The following is a 22,725-nucleotide window of genomic DNA, read 5'->3' as shown; positions in this document are numbered from 1 at the left end:
CTTTGCTGCCCGGGTCTGGTCCGTCGACATCCCTGGCCTTCACTGCCACCCATGGGGCAGCGCACCCGACCCCAGCGGTTCCTCCTGCAAGTGGTGAGCCCACAGGATACACTTTTATTCTCTTAATTATTATTATTTTGGACCATGTTGGTTCTCCTCTCACTTTTGGTAAATACTCATATGTGGCCACATCAAATGACCCTTCACTGAATAAACTTGCAAAGTGGAAAAAAAGACGCATGACCAATGTTGACCAACCTGAAACAACCCGAAGGTTTCTTTGAAATGTGTTACAATCTTGATCCACAGAAACCAGAGTTTTCAGCTGCAGATCTGAGCGTTGGTGTTGGTGCACAGTTGCAGTTTTGAAAGCACACTTCACTAGTTGTATCATTATTCAACAGGCAGCAGCAGATGTTTTTAAGTGCATTGAAACATATTTAATTGTTTATACTCCAGGCTTTATGCAAACCATGAACACTAGTTAGATTTGTGTTGCATTCAGTTCAACCTTTTAAGTGCAGACAGAGTCTCTGCACCTCAAGCAGAGATAGGTGAGCAATAACAGAGTAGTACTGTTTAAACTTACCCTGAGAGGTGTTGTGAATACTAAAATTGACCCACCTTTACCAGCTGCAACATTAAAGTGATGTACACATGACTGCATCAATAACTATTTTGTGTGTCTAACACATTGTCAGTGTCTTAACGTTTTGCTGCTACTTCATGCTCAGTGTAACTAGTTTTCTGTGTAGTTTTGGGTTTGTTACTGCTCCACCTTTAAGATTAAGGCTGTTGAGATGATTTGAGGTGATTTTTAAAGGGGTCCCATGCAACAGAAAACGCTTTGGACAGCTCCACATCTCTGCAACCCTCAGCCTGCACTAGCCAAAACACAGCAGGCTGGCAGGGACAAAAACTAGGAGCAGACCACAAAAGTCAAGAGGAAGCTTCAGCTGCAGAGATTGAGCAGTTAAAAAAAAAAGACCCAAAAGACCCTCTCTGCGGAACAGAGATTCCTCCGGTTATTCAAGTGAACTGGACGAGAATTTGCCACCCTACCTCATCCTCCAAGCTTACACTAAGCAACTCTCACTCCCAACTCCAACTCCTCCACCCATAACTCCCTCCCCCCCTATTTTTCATTTATTATTTCTCACTGCATCCCCGAAGAGTGGATCTTTCTTTGATTTGTCTCTCCCAAGGTTTCTTCCCTCTTTTGGGAGTTTGTCCTCGTCTTCCTACAGAGCGTGGCCATACACTCTGTCAGAGGGCCTGTAAAGCCTTCTGAGACGTTGTGTGCAGCTTTTGGGTTGTAACTTTTCATTTCATTCATCCTCAAATGTACCAAAGCCTCTTCTGTTCATTACAATAATATTACTAATAATAATATGAAAAACTATTATTGTATCTGAATCTAGATGCATTTTTACCATGGATATTTCTTGTTGAAAGGGTTGGTGTGTTTGTACAGTTCAAATATTGTTACAAATATGATTCTTTCCATAATAATCGTTAATTTATTGTTATCCAAATTTGGATTAAATTTGGATATTTGCTCATTCCGTATCATACACCCATCTACTGTACAGTGGATATTGTTTAATTGTGCCAATTTAAAATGTCAGCTGATGTTCCAAATTGAAGCACAGTCATGACATGTACACACTCACCACAAAAACAACTTACTCACTTCCACAATAATCATTTGTACCACTTCTACTCTGAGTGAATTTGGTTCATTTGAGTGTAACTTTGATGGGGAGAGGGGTGCAGTCTCACTACATCATGTTGTCTCTTCCCACATCTACTCTACATTTGGATACCATCAAGTGAAATCAAGTGTAACATCACACACGCTGTATATGATCTCAGCTGTTACGGTTACTCTGTCAGTACTTCATGACGTCCAGCAGAGAGCGCTAGAGTTTACAAAGAGACTTTTAAAAATTGCTCTGCTCTTTCTCCATCAGTGCAAATCTAATGTAAAGTCACAAATTGAGCTTTCTAATGACTCTTCTAACAGCATCGGTCTGTGCTGCATGTAAGCCCACTCCTTCACTTTGAGAAAAACAGTGAGCATGTGATCTCGCTCCAAAACACATGGGGTACATGTCTCACAGTTAGACCTGGAGGTGGTTTATAAAGTGGAGCTATATATGAAAAGGAAAACAACCAATTCCCTGATAACTGATTATGTGGTGCCGCTCGCTACAAGATTTGGGTTTTAAAAACGCTTAAAATCTAAATTTCTAATTAAACAGCAACAGAATCTTCCTGGTTTCGGGATGAAACACAAGACCTCAGAGCCTCGGAGGCCCACAGCCACTGAGTCTGGTGCTGAGGCTGAGGAAGTGCTGGACAGGACGGGAGAAATCACTGCACTTTACTAGATAGCTACGGCATTGTTTTATTGTCCTGCTCATTGGTGGTCATTTTAGTTTTGATGTAGACGTCAGTCGGGTTGAGATTGATCTTTCTGTGCTCTTCATACCGTCATCATACTTTATTCTGCCTTCACTCTTTCTTTCTGGCTTTGACGTGATGTTATGAGCTAAAAGAGGCCTACCGTGTAGACACAGAAACATTGAGTAAGATTTTAGAAGCACCGTGTCAAAGTCATGTGTTTTCAAACCTTCATGTAATGTACATATGTGTCGAGCCAGGACAGATTTGTCCACCAGAGCCACCAAACTTCCACTGAAGAAACAGTAACTTTACCTCTCAGAACACAGGGGTTGAGGGTCTACCGCTGCCTCCATCGGTTAGTTAGTTTGTGTTACTGTGTGACCTTGGTGAATCCAAACTAACCAAAGTGACATCATGGACGATGGCAGTGTATGCTTTAGGGCGTGGCTACTTTGTGATTGACAGGTTGCTACCGCGGCGTTGTTCGGTTTGGGTGTTGCCCCGTGTTCTTAGAACTTTAACTCTTTCACGGTGTGTTTTCAGGGCATGAAAGTTAATTGTAGCCTTCTTGGGTGACTTAAAATCCCTTACTGAGAGTTTGCATGTACTTAGCTCCACCCTCTTGTGTCACTTCTGGTTACAAAGAAAAAAAAAAAAAGATTGTGAAGGCCATAAACCAAGATGGCAATTTTTGGCCAAAATGCCAAAACTCAAGCCTACAAAACTGCAGTCCACAAACCAATGGGGGATGTCAAGGTGACAACGTCCACTTCTTATATACAGTCTATGCTTCTCACACTTTTCTATGATAATGATAGAAACATAAACCTTTATTCAGCTATACACCACTTCTATTTGATGACTTGGAAGTTGAATTGGTTGTACTCTGTTGTCCAGTTGAGCTTGTCGAAATAACTGGTTAGACAGAAAATCAGAAAGGTAAAGTTTCGATGCTGTGAGTGACTGTGGTAGCAATATCATTTGAATTAGGAAAGACTTAATCTAAAGAGATGCTTAAAGAGTAATTCAATGCATGTATTGACATAGTGCACAATAGGCAGTGTTGGGCAGTAGTGGTGCTACAAGCAGAGGTGGAGGATGGTTTCATCAAACTGACATTTAAATGACAGCTGACAGCAGGAGAGAAAGAAACAGTTTTTAAACTGTGACAGCAACGAGATGATTGGCTCACAAACGTCGTGGCAAAATCTGATTGGTTTAGCTGAAAGAGTGAACGCCCAAAGTCAGCTGATTGAGTTGGAAGCAGAGAGAGAGAGAGAGAGAGAGAGAGAGAGAGAGAGAGAAAGAGAGAGAGAGAGGTAGAGAGAGAGAGAGAGAGAAAGAGAGAGAGAGAGAGAGCGAGAGAGAGAGAGAGAGAGAGAGAGAGAGAGAAATAAATAAAGTGCGCATGAAGCTAGCCAGTCTTCCTGATTGAAGTTAAGCTTCATTTTGTCTGTCTCTCTGATTTCTGACACTCTTTTGGAGCCCCTCCTCTCTCTGACTGTGGATTCTAATCAGCCACATCAAGCCATCCTCCAGTTTTATAAGAAAACACAGGCACAACATTTCCTCTGGTGTGGATCGACTTGACACAGCCCTCTGACACATTGGTTTGAATTCTGTGACAAACTAGATGAACCACGGAAACCAGATTCCAGATTGATGTTTGAGCATCAGTTGTTTGCAGTCACAGCTTTGCAACAGCAACAGTTTTGCTGTTTTGTCTGTTAATGTTTTATTTTACCAGAAGTGTCTTACAAATCGTATCAACTGTGGGTACTGGCTTTATGCAAATGTATTCATCTGCAGGTTAACAAATATACCTACAACACATGCAGGCAAGTACACACATACACAAACCAAGGGAGGACAAATCTATGGTAATACATTCGGCATGGTAATTAAAACCAAAACAACAGGCTTGTACTGAGAATGAAACAAAGGTATATTTTTTTTTATCGTTTTTGCATTAAGGTCTTGCAAATTGCATTTGAAAATGCTCTTCATCAGCTATAGAAAATACACCAGGAAAGAGTTGACCTTTAGTCTAGAAGTGAGTTGAATTGGCTGCAGAGCAAACTTACTCCAAAAAGGTTTTGTCAATACCTTTTGTAAAGAAACCCCCTACATATATTTATTGTGTAACCACAATAATTAAAATACAGTATTTGACGTTTGAAAGTGGCATTTTATTTTCAATTCAGATATAGAGCAAACAGTGACGGGGCAACTTGAATACAGCAGTGCCACCACAATAATATGTTTTATTTCTAAAAGCACACAGTTTGGAAATTCACAAGGCATAAACTCATAACTGCAAGAGGTTGAACATATCAGCCGGCTCATGATAAGACAAAAAGAATATCAGTTGTTAAGAAAGGCCATTCTGTAAAAGTGAGTTTAAAGACGAGATTTAAAGTCAGCGACAGTGTCAGCTGACCCCGAGGAGCCAGTACAATGCAATGCAATCAAAGAATCGTTACATTCAACAATTATTTTGCTTGAGAATCTTTTTGATCCAGGTTTTGTACTTTGATACATCGGTGTAGACGTTGGGTTTATTTGGGTAGTCACAGTTTGCACGGTAGTTGAAAGACACAACACCAACAGCCTTCCCGTTGCACACCAGAGGACCACCAGAATCACCCTGTGAGGAGGAAGAGGCTTCATTTGTTTATTCAGTTTCTAGAAGACGAGAAACCATTCAGACTGAAAACCGTTGACATTACATTTTTTTATGGATGGAGAGAAATCATACCTGACAGAATCCTTTGTTTGTGCCAGATCCACCTGCACGGATAATGTTGTCAAGATTTTCTACAATATGACCCCATTTGTTCTTGCAGTCCTTCAGGTTCACGATAGGCACGTCCACCACTCTCAGGTCTTTAACAATTTCACCACCAGTTTTTGTGAAACCCCATCCGGCCACACGGTACTTTGATTTATCTTTTACCTTAACCTCAGTGTTTGGAAGTTGAATCGGTTGTACTTTTTTGCCCAGTCGAGCTTTCCTAGACAACCGGAGACACACGGAATGACAAAGTGACAATTAGAAACCAGCAAGGACCAATTACATTACATTACATTACAGTCATTTAGCAGACGCTTTTATCCAAAGCGACTTACAATAAGTACATTCAACATTGGTAATCAAAAGAACTACTAGTCACCAGAAGTCATAAGTACATTTCCTTTTCCAAACAAGCATCTAAGAGCATGAAGCAGAGCATAACTCAGAGCCAAAGTACAGTGCAGAAACAAGAAAAACAGTTAGTGCTATGTTACCACCTGGCTCAAGGCTGGCAACAAAAAGGGAGGCCACACACACATATCTAACCCAAAAACAGTTTATTTGAGCTACATAGACATAAAGCATAAATGAAAAGAGGTGCAACAGGCCCTGCTGCAAGAGAGAGAGACTCTCCCAGAAGTACTGTCTTTTATGTCTTCCTGGAGGCTCCAATCAGATGGACTGGTATCAGCAGGTGACTATCCCAGCTCCTCCCACCAGGAAACCATCATGCAGCAGGACCATAGCCAACAGAGTGGGAGGGTCGTCACACCCCCTCCGTTAAGATTTGGGTTCTCACTGCAGGCAATCTCAAACATGACCATCCAGTATCCTCCCCTCTGCAACTTTGGTACCTGAGAAGCAATTTAAGAGAGGAGAAAACCAGAGACAGACAGACAGAGACACTGCAATGGAGAAAGGTTAGGGGGTTATGATCAGTATATACCACCAAAGGTCTTACTCCACCCCCCACGTAAACCTCAAAATGCTTCAATGCCCAGATCAGTGCCAGTGCCTCCTTTTCAATGATGGAGTAATTTAACTGGTGCGAGTTGAACTTCTTAGAAAAGAAACTCACCAGGCAGTCAACACCATTTCCATTGTCCTGCATTAATACAGCCCCAGCTCCCACCTTACTAGCATCCGCATACAGCGAAAACGGCTGGTCCATCTGGGGGGCTGCTAAGACAGGGGCAGAACACAACAACAACTTGGCAGTCTCAAAGGCTTTCTGACAAGTGAGAGACCACTCAAACTTCACCTTTGGGCTGAGAAGAGAAGTAAGTGGGGAAACTATTGTGGAAAAGTTTCTACAAAACCCACGATAGTACCCAATCATACCCAAGAAGCGAGAAAGTTCTTTTTTTGTAGTGGGAACAGGAAACTGATCAACTGCCAACACCTTTGCTCTTACTGGGCGTATTTGCCCTTGTCCAAGAACTTTTCCCAGGTAGGTTACTGTTGCCTTAGCAAACTTGCATTTAGCCAGATTAATGGTTAGACAAGCCCAGGCAAGACGGTCAAACAACGCTCTGATGCACTGAAGATGAGTCTCCCAAGTGTCACTATAAATCACCACATCATCCAAATACACAGCACACCCGACCAACCCAGACACCACCTTGTTCATTAGGCGCTGGAATGTGGCTGGAGCGTTACGTAACCCAAACGGCATAACTGTGTAGGAATACAACCCACTGGCTGTAATGAAGTTAAAGGAACTTGCCAGTAACCTTTAAGTAGGTCAAACTTACTGACGAACCTAGCAGAGCCAACCTGGTCCACACAGTCCTCCATACATGGCAGTGGAAAAGAGTCCGGCTTAGTCACTTGATTAACCTTTCGGAGATCTGTACATGGTCTAAATGTTCCATCAAGCATGGGGACGACCAACTAGATAAACATGGCTCAGCAATGTTGTTCTCCAGCATATATCCGACCTCTGCTTCTAAATGTTCTTGTTTCTCTGGACACATACGATAAAAGTGTTGTCTAATTGGCTGGACATCTCCCACGTCAATATCATGTTCCATACGATGATAACCTTTTATAAGATCCACCAACTCTGTTCGCTTTGGTTCAGGTAAATGTTTCAACATTACATCCAGCTTGGCAAGTGACTCAGAGTTTTTTAGACGTCCCTTCAAAATTACATCATCTGGTGTATAACACCCTTCTTCATATTCCTCTGTCGGATCAAGAGGTGGAGGTGAATTACCAGCTGGAACCACTGCAGCAACAGCGGCACACCCCGACTCAGGACCTGGCACAAGGGAACGGGCAAAGTAGGGTTTTAACAAGTTAATGTGACAGAGCTGCACAGACTTCCTTCAATCAGGGGTCGCGATTAAATAATTTAGGTCAGACACTTTTCGGGTCACTGTATAGGGACAAGAGAACTTAGCCTGGAAAGGAGAGCCAACGAAAGGCAAGTCATTAGAAAGCTCAATTTGTGACTTTACATTAGATTTGCACTGATGGAGAAAGAGCAGAGCAATTTTTAAAAGTCTCTTTGTAAACTCTGGCGCTCTCTGCTGGACGTCATGAAGTACTGACAGAGTAACCGTAACAGCTGAGATCATATACAGCGTGTGTGATGTTACACTTGATTTCACTTGGTGGTATCCAAATGTAGAGTAGATGTGGGAAGAGACAACATGATGTAGTGAGACTGCACCCCTCTCCCCATCAAAGTTACACTCAAATGAACCAAATTCACTCAGAGTAGAAGTGGTACAAATGATTATTGTGGAAGTGAGTAAGTTGTTTTTGTGGTGAGTGTGTACATGTCATGACTGTGCTTCAATTTGGAACATCAGCTGGAGTTTTAAATTGGCACAATTAAACAATATCCACTGTACAGTAGATGGGTGTATGATACGGAATGAGCAAATATCCAAATTTAATCCAAATTTGGATAACAATAAATGAATGATTATTCTGGAAAGAATCATATTTGTAACAATATTTGAACTGTACAAACACACCAACCCTTTCAACAAGAAATATCCATGGTAAAAATGCATCTAGATTCAGATACAATAATAGTTTTTCATATTATTATTAGTAATATTATTGTAATGGACAGAAGAGGCTTTGGTACATTTGAGGATGAATGAAATGAAAAGTTACAACCCAAAAGCTGCACACAACGTCTCAGAAGGCTTTACAGGCCCTCTGACAGAGTGTATGGCCACGCTCTGTAGGAAGACGAGGACAAACTCCCAAAAGAGGGAAGAAACCTTGGGAGAGACAAATCAAAGAGAGATCCACTCTTCAGGGATGCAGTGAGAAATAAGAAAGGAAGAATAGGGGGGGAGGGAGTTATGGGTGGAGGAGTTGGAGTTGGGGGTGAGAGTTGCTTAGTGTAAGCTTGGAGGATGAGGTAGGGTGGCAAATTCTCATCCAGTTCACTTGAATAACCGGAGGAATCTCTTTTCTGCAGAGAGGGTCTTTTGGGTCTTTTTTTTTTAACTGCTCAATCTCCGCAGCTGAAGCTTCCTCTTGACTTTTGTGGTCTGCTCCTAGTTTCTGTCCCTGCCAGCCTGCTGTGTTTTGGCTAGTGCAGGCTGAGGGTTGCAGAGATGTGGAGCTGTACAAAGCGTTTTCTGTTGCATGGGACCCCTTTAAAAATCACCTCAAATCATCTCAACATCCTTAACCTTAAAGGTGGAACAGAAACAAACCCAAAACTACACAGAAAACTAGTTACACTGAGCATGAAGTAGCAGCAAAAAGTTAAGACACTGACATTGTGTTAGACACACAAAATAGTTATTGATGCAGTCATGTGTACATCACTTTAATGTTGCAGCTGGTAAAGGTGGGTCAATTTTAGTATTCACAAAACCTCTCAGGGTAAGTTTAAACAGTACTACTCTGTTATTGCTCACCTATCTCTGCTTGAGGTGCAGAGACTCTGTCTGCACTTAAAAGGTTGAACTGAATGCAACACAAATCCAACTAGTGTTTATGGTTTGCATAAAGCCTGGAGTATAAACAATTAAATATGTTTCAATGCACTTAAAAACATCTGCTGCTGCCTGTTGAATAATGATACAACTAGTGAAGTGTGCTTTCAAAACTGCAACTCTGCACCAACACCAACGCTCAGATCTGCAGCTGAAAACTGTGGTTTCTGTGGATCAAGATTGTAACACATTTCAAAGAAACCTTCGGGTTGTTTCAGGTTGGTCAACATTGGTCATGCGTCTGTTTTTTCCACTTTGCAAGTTTATTCAGCGAAGGGTCATTTGATGTGACCACATATGAGTATTTACCAAAAGTGAGAGGAGAACCAACATGGTCCAAAATATTAATAATTAAGAGAATAAAAGTGTCATAGATACATAGTGAACATGACTGGTGGTAGAAATTGATTTGTGCTAAACAAGTCTGCTCACAGCAAGTAATTAAACCTCTTGATGTTGGATTGAGTTGCAGTAAAAACATAGTGAAAAGATATTGTGGATCTATTTGCTCTTCTCCGCATGCTTCAGCTCTCTGAAACTTCTCATATGTTCTTGTTAAATGGAAATAATTACATACAAATTTGTCTGATTCATATGTTTCGTTGTGCGTACTTCTTCATATATTCCTTATTTCACCTCAGACTTCATAATGCACGTCATTTACACACATGTTCCACTGCGGTCAAACCAAACACCAACAGATGAGTCACGATAGCCTATCAGACTTCTAGCTATCAGTCAGTGATCTCAAGACTTTAGAGTCTTACATACTTGAGATTGTGAGAATATAGACATGCAAACCTGTGGTTTCTGTCACTCATTTAGTTGTTGGTGCAACAACACACTGACAGAAGCCAACAACAGCCCAAAGGTCACAGCTAAAAAGTGGATCCGTAACAAATGATTTAGTTTTTTCACTTCAGTTTTATCAAACTAAAAGGTCACCTAAGCTTAAGTGGCTCAGTGTATACAAAAGAGTGAGAGAGGAAAGTTTAAGAAATAATGAAAAAACAGAGGTGACAGATGCTTAAAGTGCAATAGATACAAAAGATGGATGCATAAAGAGAACTGGATTCAGCGAGGCAGGACCCCATTCATTCCTATCAAAGTTACTCAGTGGCCCTTGATGCATGAAGCAATCGCACCAGTGTTTCCTTTAACCCCGCCTCCCAGCCCTCGGTCCAGACTCGTTGTCGGACTCAATCACATGAAGGGAGGAAGGGAATTAACTCTGGATTCAGCTATTAATGCATTTACCAACTGTTAGGACCTACTGATGTAGATAAGGCTAATACAGTGCTCTTACTGGGGAGTTCATTTACCTACTACAACAGATGTGTCTAATGTAAGTCTATAAGAAAAAGTCTTTTTAGGCCCAATGGCGTCACGTGACAGACGTAGATGTTGTAATTCCACGGTTTGGCCACTAAGCAAAATTTGCTTCAAAGCCTGGCGCTCTTCCTGGAGGCCTCATACAAAGAGAAAAACTGACAATATCAAATGACATCAAATGGAGAAGAGAATGAATTGGTTACTGACAGACTGTGTGAAAACTCATCCCATGCTGATCACATAATGTGTGTACGTGCTTCAGGCTGCTGAGGCTGCTGAACCAGACGCTTTGTATTTACTGTAACAGCAGCAATACTGCATTTCTTTACTGACCGCATGCACTCATCACTATATGACAGTTAAAGGAACCAACTGTCATCTACTGTGAGTAATACACTAACAATGGATAAGTACCTCGTACAACCTCACTTCATAACACCCGATCTATCTCTTTAATGTAACACAATAATCATGCATGTAATGAATATAATATAGCACAAATGTAATGATGTCTACAGTATGTATATCATAGATATGATGTACTGGATTTAGGACTCAAGGAAGACTAGCTATTACCACTGGCATCAGCTTATGGGGATCCTCTAAAATAAATACATAAATATACTGCCAATGTGATCCTAAAACTCCCATGTATTATTTTATCAACAACAATAGCACATTATTGACATACATGTCACAATATGAGCAACACGTGGAAATGCAAAGCACAAAGCAGTAAATGTAGCAACATGCTCAACAGGGCATGTCCCCTCGTGATAATAAAATGACCACAAAAGTAGAGTCCTGAATACCCGGGATTGTTTTGCTCTCAGTCCATGGTAACATATTGAGGGTGTGCATGTTGGAGCTAATTTGAATCCACATGAAAAGTGTTAAAAGTACTCTATAGTGATTAAACTCGTGCTCTGTTTCATAACTGTGACTTGTCACTCAAAACTGAAGCAGGAAACTTGTTTCTGTGGTTCATCTGATACCGTCACATGAATTCAGAAGAAAATGTTTGAGTAGGCTGTTTAACCAAAACCCCCAACAGCCAAATGATGAAAATACAAATACTAATAAAGATACTAAAATCATTACTATCCAGTATCTTTGCATTAATGTCTCTTTTTTCATAAAAGAGATGTACAACAAAGTGTTTAGTCATCAAATTCACCCAATTTAAGTGTTATTGTGAACTTGTGAGGTGAAGTGGGTCCACAATGAACAAAAGTGAAAGATGCAGCAAATAAATCATGAGCTCAATAAAAGGAAGAGGAGAATCAAGAATGGATTCATAGTGACCCGTATGACCACAGTGACACATTTTGACTTCCACAATACAGAGTCCTGGTGTTGCATCTGAGTTATTCACTTATTGAATTCATCTAACAAAAGTCCCTTAATGTTGCTGAGCAATTATCCATAAAAAATGAAGAAAGGAGGCCTAGAATTAATTCAACCAAGAGGCTGAAAGTGTCCTGAATATAAAAGTGAATAATGAATGACATGAAAGTTAAAAGAGGAAGAATGTGACAGAATGTGTGAAAGTCATCACATGCTGATTATGAAGTGCTTCATGCTGTTGAGACATCAGATATCATAAAAAAACAAGATGATGATGAAATAACATACGTTGCAAACTGGTAAACAGACATTGGTCAAAGGATGCGTCAAGATAAAACATGAGGATCACGCTAACCAACAAAGCAAAGCTGTATAAAAGGGTCTACTTGACAGCCCCAAGAAGAAAGACAGGTCACCTGTCTTGCTGGCATCATGCATCCTCTGCACAAATGTCTGCTTTTTCACCTCCTGACGTATCTCGGACGAAACGGTAAGATTCCCAAATTATTATGATAATTTTCCAACCATTTAATGGGACATTAACCTCATTTTGATTTTCTTATCTTTGCAGCAGATGGGAGTGAAATCATTAATGGGGAACTAGCGCCGGAGAACTCGATGCAGTATATGGCCTCAGTGCAGGACAGTGATGGTCATCATGTCTGTGGAGGGTTCCTGATCCGTGAGGACTTTGTGCTCACTGCTGCACACTGTGACATGTGAGTAGCATTTCCTCTTTCAGAAATCTTTAAATCATGTAATTAGAAATCAAATGAAAAAAAGATGTTAAGATATATAAACTAATTATTTAAAATTTAGAAATGATTATTATTATACATTATAATTTTAGAAGATGTACTGACACCCCTTTGTTGTCTCTCATTCAGTGACATTACCCATGTTGTTCTTGGCACCCACAATCTCAAGAGTGTTAATAATGACAACAAGATATCCATTGAAGAAAAATACAAATATGAATCTTACGAGAAAGTAGGAAGTGGTAAAGACATCATGCTCCTCAAAGTAAGTACATGTTTCGAGGTGACATCATAACTTTGTTGGGTCATCTTTTTTTTTTAATCAGCTCCATATTCCAGCAATTGTTATGAAATTAGACATTGCATTAGTTTTAACGTTGTTTTTTCTCCAGCTGTCTACCAAGGTTTCACTGAACAGAAAGGTGCAAACAATTCCTCTTCCCACATCTGAAATGAACCAACAAGAAAACTGCCAGGTGGCTGGATGGGGAGCTATAGAGACTGGTGGTAGAGCTGTTGATGATCTGGGAGTGGTGAACGTCTCCATCATCAACCTGGAAGTCTGCAAGAAGAAATGGAAACTACCCGACAATGTTATCTGTGCAGGTGGATATGAAACAAAGAAAGGATTCTGTAAGGTGGGTTTTCTGTCTGTTAATAACATGTCAGCTGGTATATAAATGCTACAAACATCTAAAATCACATAATGAATAAGCTAATGAAGCCTCTTCCTCCTCACAGGGTGATTCTGGTGGTCCTCTGGTGTGCAACGGGAAGGCTGTTGGTATTGTGTCTTTCAACAATGGTGCAAACTGTGACTACCCAGATGTACCCAACGTCTACACCGATGTATCAAAGTACCTTACCTGGATCAATCGCATCCTCAAACGTTACGAGTGAAAATCTTGCAAAGCATACAGTCACTGTACGATGGAGGTTTTGCGTTCAATCAGTGTGACCGAAATTCAAAATAAAGGTTTATTGCAAATACCGTGTTTGATTTCCTTTTTTAAAAACATAAGTAGGAAATGTTCAAATGAGGTAATATCCTATTTGCAGGCTGAAGAAAAGTACATTGTGCAACTTATCATGTTGTCTGAGACATACCAGAACATAAAAAGCAAAAACTTATATCATGGCGACAGGATGATTGACCTGTTGTATTGTGGCTGTCAAGTCTGCCCTTTTTACACAGCAGAGTTTGATCTTCACAGTTTTATTTCCATCTATTTTAATTTCCTGCCACATCTTACGGGCGATGCTGTTTCACAACTTTGCAAAGCATATGCATCATGTGACTAATACATGTGAAGGAACAAAATCAAACTGCAGGGCTTCAGTACAGTATGTGATGCTCCTTTTTATTTTATTCATTTTCTTTTATTTTTTTATCAAGAGTCTCCTGTGATGAGCTTGAGACCTCGGGCAGACTGAACACGGAGGATGTGTCTCCATCACCAATAATTATACAAATTAATTCCTCACATTATTTCTGTGTCAGTGCAGCCATGCAGTTGTCTTGTGTATAAGATCAGTGAAGTATTTTAATAATAATATGTTATAATAATAATTCTATTGGTATGGTCAAACCAAATGAGTAATTTTAACTGGTAACATGCTACCACTTTCTAATAAGGCTCCCTTGATTCATGCTTTACAGATGAGTTATAACTCATTTAGAATGGTTTGGGTACGAGGTATAAATACTCAGCATGGACCAGACAGAAGTTATTCACTATCACGTTTATACTCCACTTGATTCACACGCTCAACATAACCGTTATTATTACTGTTGTTTTTGTTCACTTAAATACAATTTGTGTGTTTCTGAGGACATTGTTAAAGAAGGAAATCAAACACGGTATTTGTAATAAACTTTTATTTTGAATTTCAGTCACACTGATTGTAAACCTCCATAGTACAGTGAATGTATGCTTTGCAAGATTTTCACTCGTAACGTTTGAGTTTGCGATTGATCCAGGTAAGGTACTTTGATACATCGGTGTAGACGTTGGGTACATCTGGGTAGTCACAGTTTGCACCTTTGTTGAAAGACACAATACCAACAGCCTTCCCGTTGCACACCAGAGGACCACCAGAATCACCCTGTGAGGAGGAAGAGGCTTCATTAGCTTATTCATTATGTGATTTTAGATGTTTGTAGCATTTGTATACCAGCTGACATGTTATTAACAGACAGAAAACCCACCTGACAGAATCCTTTCTTTGTTTCATATCCACCTGCACAGATAACATTGGCGGGAAAAGGTTTAAGCTCAAACCATTTCTTCTTGCAGACTTCCAGGTTGATGATGGAGACGTCCACAACTCTCAGATCATCAACAGCTCTACCACCAGTCTCTGTAGCTCCCCATCCAGCCACCTGGCAGTTTTCTTGTTGGTTCATTTCAGATGTGGGAAGAGGAATTGTTTGCACCCTTCTGTTCAGTGAAACCTTGGTAGACAGCTGGAGACACACAACGTTAAAACTAATGCAATGTCTAATTTCATAACAATTGCTGGAATATGGAGCTGATAACAAAAAAAAGATGACCCAACAAAGTTATGATGTCACCTGGAAACATGTACTTACTTTGAGGAGCATGATGTCTTTACCACTTCTTACTTTCTCGTAAGATTTGTATTCCCGCTACTCACGGGTAACAGTGTGCAGCAGTGAGCACAAAGTCCTCACGGATCAGGAACCCTCCACATCGATGATGACCATTCTTGTCCTGCAACGAGGCCATATACTGCATCGAGTTCTCCGGCGCTAGTTTCCCATTAATGATTTCACTCCCATCTGCTGCAAAGATAAGAAAATCAAAATGAGGTTAATGTCCTATTAAATTGTTGGAAAATGATAATAATTTGTTAATCTTACCGTTTCGTCCGAGATACACCAGGAGATGAAAAAGCAGACATTTGTGCAGAGGATGCATGATGCTGGTGATACTCATCCTGTTCTCTTTGAGGTGTCAAGTCGACGCTTTTATACCAGAGTTTGATCAGTAAGAGACCTCGTGGTTAAGGTCTGCTTCTTCAAGACCTCCTAAACCACAACCTTTGTGCGTCGGTGACACCTTTAACTGTCATATAGTGATGAGTGTATGCGGTCAGTAAAGAAATGCAGTATTGCCGCTGTTACAGTAAATATAAAGCGTCTGGTTCAGCAGCCTCAGCAGCCTGAAGCATGTACACACATTATGTGATCAACATGGGATGAGTTTTCACACAGTCTGTTAGTAACCAATTCATTCTCTTCTCCATTTGATGTCATTTGATATTGTCAGTTTTTCTCTTCGTATGAGGCCTCCAGGAAGAGCGCCAGGCTTTGAAGCAAATTTTGCTTAGTGGCCAAACCGTGGAATTACAACATCTACGTCTGTCACGTGATGCCATTGGGCCTAAAAAGACTTTATCTTATAGACTTACATTTAGGAAGAAACTTCTGTTGTAGTAGGTAAATGAACTCCCCAGTAAGAGCACTGTATTAGCCTTATCTACATCAGTAGGTCCTAACAGTTGGTAAATGCATTAATAGCTGAATCCAGAGTTAATTCCCTTCCTCCCTTCATGTGATTGAGTCCGACAACGAGTCTGGACCGAGGGCTGGGAGGCGGGGTTAAAGGAAACACTGGTGCGATTGCTTCATGCATCAAGGGCCACTGAGTAACTTTGATAGGAATGAACGGGATCCTGCCTCGCTGAATCCAGTTCTCTTTATGCATCCATCTTTTGTATCTATGGCACTTTAAGCATCTGTCACCTCTGTTTTTTCATTATTTCTTAAACTTTCCTCTCTCACTGTTTTGTATACACTGAGCCACTTAAGCTTAGGTGACCTTTTAGTTTGATAAAACTGATGTGAAAAAACTAAATCATTTGTTACGGATCCACTTTTTAGCTGTGACCTTTGGGCTGTTGTTGGCTTCTGTCAGTGTGTTGTTGCACCAACAACTAAATGAGTGACAGAAACCAAAGGTTTGCATGTCTATATTCTCACAATCTCAAGTATGTAAGACTCTAAAGTCATGAGATCACTGACTGATAGCTAGAAGTCTGATAGGCTATCGTGACTCATCTGTTGGTGTTTGGTTTGACCGCAGTGGAACATGTGTGTAAATGACGTGCATTATGAAGTCTGAGGTGAAATAAGAAATATATGAAGAATTACGCACAACAAAACATATGAATCAGACAAATTTGTATGTAATTATTCCCATTTAACAAGAACATATGATACGTTTCAGAGAGCTGAAGCATGCGGAGAAGAGCAAATAGATCCACAACATCTTTTCACTATGTTTTTACTGCAACTCAATCCAACATCAAGAGGTTTAATTACTTGCTCTGAGCAGACTTGTTCAGCACAAATCAATTTCTACCACCAGTCATGTTCACTATGCATCTATGACACTTTTATTCTTTTAATTATTAATATTGTGGACCATGTTGGTTCTCCTCTCACTTTTGGTAAATACTCATATGTGGCCACATCAAATGACAATTCGCTGAATAAACTTGCAAAGTGAAAAAAAAAAAAAAGCATGACCAATGTTGATCAACAGCTGCAACATTACAGTGATGTGCACATGACTGCATCAATAACTGTAATCCAATAATAATATATTCAATACTTTTTAAATGGAGAATTCTGCATTATGAATATTTTTACTCTGGTACTTAAAGTATATTCTGATTCTAATACTTTTGTACCGTTACTTCAGTAAAACTTTAAATGCAGGATATGCAGGATATGCTTAGTATGCATGCATATTACAAACAAAAACACTTTAAAAAAATATTTTTTTTTGGTTAGACACCCAGCCCTAGGTCCACCAGAGATTCCTTAGATGGTATGGAATGTCACGGCCCTCCAGACCACAGAGGTGTAGGCCGGTGTGCTACACCCCTGTGGGTAGAGGACACCCTGCATTCCATCTCGTTGGCACGCTGGTGCTGTGGCTAGCACAGTCACCTCGCAGGAAGGCCCTTCTGTGTGGAGTTTACATGTTCTTCCCGTGTCAGCGCGTCAGTGGGTTGTATCCAGGCGATGGGGATTCCCCCACAATGTCAAAACATGTTAGGTTGTGTGAATGTGAGTTGTGTAAATGTGAGTTGGGTGAATATGAGTTGGGTCCACCAGATTCCTTAGATGGAATGGAGTGCCACGGGGTATCCTCCAAACCACAGAAGTGTAGGCCGGTGTGCTACACCTCTGTGGGTAGAGAATACCCTGCATTCCATCTCGTTGGCACGCTGGTGCTGTGGCTAGCACAGTCACCTTGCAGGATGACCCTCCTGTGTGGAGTTTACATGTTCTTCCCGTGTCAGCGTCAGTGGGTTCTATCCAGGCGATGGGGATTCCCCCACAATGTCAAGACATGTCAGGTTGTGTGAATGTGAGTGTAAATGTCTGTCTCAGTCCTGCCAAAATCTGGATCCCTGTCCAGGGTGAACCTTGCCTTCGGCTCCGGTCCCCACGCAACCCAGAATAGGATAAGAGGTTAAAGATGACGGATGGAAAAATACTACTAGTAGCAGTGGACTGGTGGAGCAACGGATCATAGAAGTCACGGTTCAGATAAGCACGAAAGAAACAAGGGAGCAAATGTAACTTTTAGATTTATTTACAATCTGATGGTTAACGTTAAAACGTTCTTTACACTTGCTACATTATGGTTATAACTTTATAACACAACAATTAATGACCCACAACTAATGCTCTTTAACAGGAAAACAACACAGCACACAACAATTTGTGACACTAATAATTGTACATTTATAAAATTTCAGCGCCGAACAGCATGCTTGGTACAGCTCGGTAGCTAGCCGTTAGCACAACAGTCTGCCAGCAGTTGGGAGAGGCTCCGCCGCGTTACTTAAAGAACAGAAAAGAGCGATGCAGGAGGAACAAAGACAGACCGGAGATGCACCAATACAGTCTGTGCACAAGAGAGGAGCTGTGTCTGCTGTTTGGAAGTGTTTTGGTTTTAAAAAATCGGACGTTTTGCGAGTTTGGAGCCACTGTTGTTGCCGCTGGTGGTAACACGAGCAACTTACGTCACCTCTGGAGAAAACGTGAGTTATTTTCATGTGTATAATAGATGCAATCTGAAATGTACACCGTGAAAACTGCAAACCTATCTACGTTGTATTTTTACGTTTGTTAAATTATCAGTAGCTATAACTAAATGATATGCTTAGTATGCATATTACAAACAAAAACACTTTAAAAACACTTTTTTTTTTGCTTTTTGGGGTATTTTGGTTAGACACCCAGCCCTAGGTCCACCAGAGATTCCTTAGATGGTATGGAATGTCACGGCCCTCCAGACCACAGAGGTGTAGGCCGGTGTGCTACACCTCTGTGGGTAGAGGATACCCTGCATTCCATCTCGTTGGCACGCTGGTGCTGTGGCTAGCACAGTCACCTCGCAGGAAGGCCCTTCTGTGTGGAGTTTACATGTTCTCCCCGTGTCAGCGTCAGTGGGTTGTATCCAGGCGATGGGGATTCCCCCACAATGTCAAGACATGTTAGGTTGTGTGAATGTGAGTTGTGTAAATGTGAGTTGGGTGAATATGAGTTGGGTCCACCAGATTCCTTAGATGGAATGGAGTGCCACGGGGTATCCTCCAGACCACAGAAGTGTAGGCCGGTGTGCTACACCCCTGTAGGTAGAGGATACCCTGCATTCCATCTCGTTGGCACGCTGGTGCTGTGGCTAGCACAGTCACCTCGCAGGAAGGCCCTTCTGTGTGGAGTTTACATGTTCTCCCCGTGTCAGCGCGTCAGTGGGTTTTATCCAGGCGATGGGGATTCCCCCACAATGTCAAGACATGTCAGCTTGTGTGAATGTGAGTGTGAATGTCTGTCTCAGTCCTGCCAGAATCTGGATCCCTGTCCAGGGTGAACCTTGCCTTCGGCTCCGGTCCCCACGCAACCCAGAATAGGATAAGAGGTTAAAGATGACGGATGGAAAAATACTACTAGTAGCAGTGGACTGGTGGAGCAACGGATCATAGAAGTCACGGTTCAGATAAGCACGAAAGAAACAAGGGAGCAAATATAACTTTTAGATTTATTTACAATCTGATGGTTAACGTTAAAACGTTCTTTACACTTGCTACATTATGGTTATAACTTTATAACACAACAATTAATAACCCACAACTAATGCTCTTTAACAGGAAAACAACACAGCACACAACAATTTGTGACACTAATAATTGTACATTTATAAAATTTCAGCGCCGAACAGCATGCTTGGTACAGCTCGGTAGCTAGCCGTTAGCACAACAGTCTGCTAACAGCTGAGAGAGGCTCTGCCGCTTTACTTAAAGAACAGAAAAGAGCGATGCAGGAGGAACAAAGACAGACCGGAGATGCACCAATACAGTCTGTGCACAAGAGAGGAGCTGTGTCTGCTGTTTGGAAGTGTTTTGGTTTGAAAAAATCAGACGTTTTGCGAGTTTGGAGCCACTGTTGTTGTCGGATTTTTTCAAACCAAAACACTTCCAAACAGCAGACACAGCTCCTCTCTTGTGCACCAATATAGCCCGTTTACCTTCTTCCACCTTACAGATGATGTCACCGTTTCCATAGTAACAGCTTTTTCCGTGACAATACAGAAAGTGTTTCTTCACATCAAAGCCAATGTCCTTTGATGTCAAAGATCAGAAAACAGAGTTTATAGGTAGGACTAAGATTCACTGATCCATTAAATTGGAAGTGTTTTGGTTTTAAAAAATCCGACGTTTTGCGAGTTTGGAGCCACTGTTGTTGCCGCTGGTGGTAACACGAGCAACTTACGTCACCTCTGGAGAAAACGTGAGTTATTTTCATGTGTATAATAGATGCAATCTGAAATGTACACCGTGAAAACTGCAAACCTATCTACGTTGTATTTTTACGTTTGTTAAATTATCAGTAGCTATAACTAAATGATATGCTTAGTATGCATATTACAAACAAAAACACTTTAAAAACACTTTTTTTTTTGCTTTTTGGGGTATTTTGGTTAGACACCCAGCCCTAGGTCCACCAGAGATTCCTTAGATGGTATGGAATGTCACGGCCCTCCAGACCACAGAGGTGTAGGCCGGTGTGCTACACCTCTGTGGGTAGAGGATACCCTGCATTCCATCTCGTTGGCACGCTGGTGCTGTGGCTAGCACAGTCACCTCGCAGGAAGGCCCTTCTGTGTGGAGTTTACATGTTCTCCCCGTGTCAGCGTCAGTGGGTTGTATCCAGGCGATGGGGATTCCCCCACAATGTCAAGACATGTTAGGTTGTGTGAATGTGAGTTGTGTAAATGTGAGTTGGGTGAATATGAGTTGGGTCCACCAGATTCCTTAGATGGAATGGAGTGCCACGGGGTATCCTCCAGACCACAGAAGTGTAGGCCGGTGTGCTACACCCCTGTAGGTAGAGGATACCCTGCATTCCATCTCGTTGGCACGCTGGTGCTGTGGCTAGCACAGTCACCTCGCAGGAAGGCCCTTCTGTGTGGAGTTTACATGTTCTCCCCGTGTCAGCGCGTCAGTGGGTTTTATCCAGGCGATGGGGATTCCCCCACAATGTCAAGACATGTCAGCTTGTGTGAATGTGAGTGTGAATGTCTGTCTCAGTCCTGCCAGAATCTGGATCCCTGTCCAGGGTGAACCTTGCCTTCGGCTCCGGTCCCCACGCAACCCAGAATAGGATAAGAGGTTAAAGATGACGGATGGAAAAATACTACTAGTAGCAGTGGACTGGTGGAGCAACGGATCATAGAAGTCACGGTTCAGATAAGCACGAAAGAAACAAGGGAGCAAATATAACTTTTAGATTTATTTACAATCTGATGGTTAACGTTAAAACGTTCTTTACACTTGCTACATTATGGTTATAACTTTATAACACAACAATTAATAACCCACAACTAATGCTCTTTAACAGGAAAACAACACAGCACACAACAATTTGTGACACTAATAATTGTACATTTATAAAATTTCAGCGCCGAACAGCATGCTTGGTACAGCTCGGTAGCTAGCCGTTAGCACAACAGTCTGCTAACAGCTGAGAGAGGCTCTGCCGCTTTACTTAAAGAACAGAAAAGAGCGATGCAGGAGGAACAAAGACAGACCGGAGATGCACCAATACAGTCTGTGCACAAGAGAGGAGCTGTGTCTGCTGTTTGGAAGTGTTTTGGTTTGAAAAAATCAGACGTTTTGCGAGTTTGGAGCCACTGTTGTTGTCGGATTTTTTCAAACCAAAACACTTCCAAACAGCAGACACAGCTCCTCTCTTGTGCACCAATATAGCCCGTTTACCTTCTTCCACCTTACAGATGATGTCACCGTTTCCATAGTAACAGCTTTTTCCGTGACAATACAGAAAGTGTTTCTTCACAACAAAGCCAATGTCCTTTGATGTCAAAGATCAGAAAACAGAGTTCATAGGTAGGACTAAGATTCACTGATCCATTAAATTGGAAGTGTTTTGGTTTCAAAAAATCCGACGTTTTGCGAGTTTGGAGCCACTGTTGTTGCCGCTGGTGGTAACACGAGCAACTTACGTCACCTCAGGAGAAAACGTAAGTTATTTTCATGTGTTTAATAGATGCAATCTGAAATGTACACCGTGAAAACTGCAAATCTATCTACGTCATATTTTTATGTTTGTTAAATTATCAGTAGCTATAACTAAATGATATGCTTAGTATGCATATTACAAACAAAAACACTTTAAAAACACTTTTTTTTTTGCTTTTTGGGGTATTTTGGTTAGACACCCAGCCCTAGGTCCACCAGAGATTCCTTAGATGGTATGGAATGTCACGGCCCTCCAGACCACAGAGGTGTAGGCCGGTGTGCTACACCCCTGTGGGTAGAGGACACCCTGCATTCCATCTCGTTGGCACGCTGGTGCTGTGGCTAGCACAGTCACCTCGCAGGAAGGCCCTTCTGTGTGGAGTTTACATGTTCTCCCCGTGTCAGCGCGTCAGTGGGTTCTATCCAGGCGATGGGGATTCCCCCACAATGTCAAGACATGTCAGGTTGTGTGAATGTGAGTGTGAATGTCTGTCTCAGTCCTGCCAGAATCTGGATCCCTGTCCAGGGTGAA

The 22,725-nt window shown here is 41.5% G+C and overlaps 3 protein-coding genes across 3 annotated transcripts in view; 1 reads left to right on the top strand and 2 right to left on the bottom strand.

Annotated features, from left to right (window-relative positions):
* Positions 1–4,807: 4,807 nt before the first annotated feature.
* LOC137884190 (chymotrypsin-like elastase family member 1) lies at positions 4,808–7,996 on the bottom strand. Its single transcript, XM_068725890.1, has 4 exons — positions 7,990–7,996; positions 7,305–7,466; positions 5,168–5,448; positions 4,808–5,056 (listed from the first exon to the last, which is right to left on the bottom strand). Exons 1-4 carry the CDS (start codon positions 7,994–7,996, stop codon positions 4,895–4,897), a joined length of 612 nt encoding a protein of 203 aa, XP_068581991.1. The 3' UTR covers positions 4,808–4,894.
* A 4,245-nt stretch (positions 7,997–12,241) lies between these two features.
* LOC137884275 (duodenase-1-like) lies at positions 12,242–13,564 on the top strand. Its single transcript, XM_068726014.1, has 5 exons — positions 12,242–12,343; positions 12,425–12,572; positions 12,741–12,876; positions 13,004–13,249; positions 13,353–13,564. Exons 1-5 carry the CDS (start codon positions 12,286–12,288, stop codon positions 13,509–13,511), a joined length of 747 nt encoding a protein of 248 aa, XP_068582115.1. The 5' UTR covers positions 12,242–12,285; the 3' UTR covers positions 13,512–13,564.
* Positions 13,565–14,527: 963 nt separating this feature from the next.
* Positions 14,528–22,725, bottom strand: part of LOC137884276 (duodenase-1-like) — a 52,270-nt gene continuing 44,072 nt past the window's right edge. The window contains exons 4-5 of the mRNA XM_068726015.1: positions 14,821–15,078; positions 14,528–14,717 (exon numbers count right to left, since the gene is read on the bottom strand). Coding sequence (XP_068582116.1) covers positions 14,559–14,717; positions 14,821–15,078 — 417 coding nt within the window. The 3' untranslated portion in view covers positions 14,528–14,558. The remainder of the gene's footprint in view (positions 14,718–14,820; positions 15,079–22,725) is intronic.

Source organism: Cebidichthys violaceus, unplaced genomic scaffold (assembly GCF_023349555.1).
Source record: "Cebidichthys violaceus isolate CVI_PGR_0920_01 unplaced genomic scaffold, fCebVio1.0.p SCAF_37, whole genome shotgun sequence".
Classification (NCBI taxonomy): Eukaryota; Metazoa; Chordata; class Actinopteri; order Perciformes; family Stichaeidae; genus Cebidichthys; species Cebidichthys violaceus.
Note: the sequence above shows the minus strand (reverse complement) of the source record. Positions and strands in the feature narration are given on the sequence as shown.

Coding starts and splice junctions, on each gene's coding strand:
- LOC137884275 (XM_068726014.1), top strand. CDS start 12,286: ATGCATCCTCTGCACAAATGTCTGCTTTTTCACCTCCTGACGTATCTC. Junction 12,344..12,424: donor GACGTATCTCGGACGAAACG/GTAAGATTCCCA, acceptor TTATCTTTGCAG/CAGATGGGAGTGAAATCATT. Junction 12,877..13,003: donor AAGACATCATGCTCCTCAAA/GTAAGTACATGT, acceptor TTTTTTCTCCAG/CTGTCTACCAAGGTTTCACT.
- LOC137884190 (XM_068725890.1), bottom strand. Junction 5,449..7,304: donor GTCACTTGCCAAGCTGGATG/TAATGTTGAAAC, acceptor TGTCACTTTGTC/ATTCCGTGTGTCTCCGGTTG. Junction 5,057..5,167: donor CAAACAAAGGATTCTGTCAG/GTATGATTTCTC, acceptor TCCTCCTCACAG/GGTGATTCTGGTGGTCCTCT.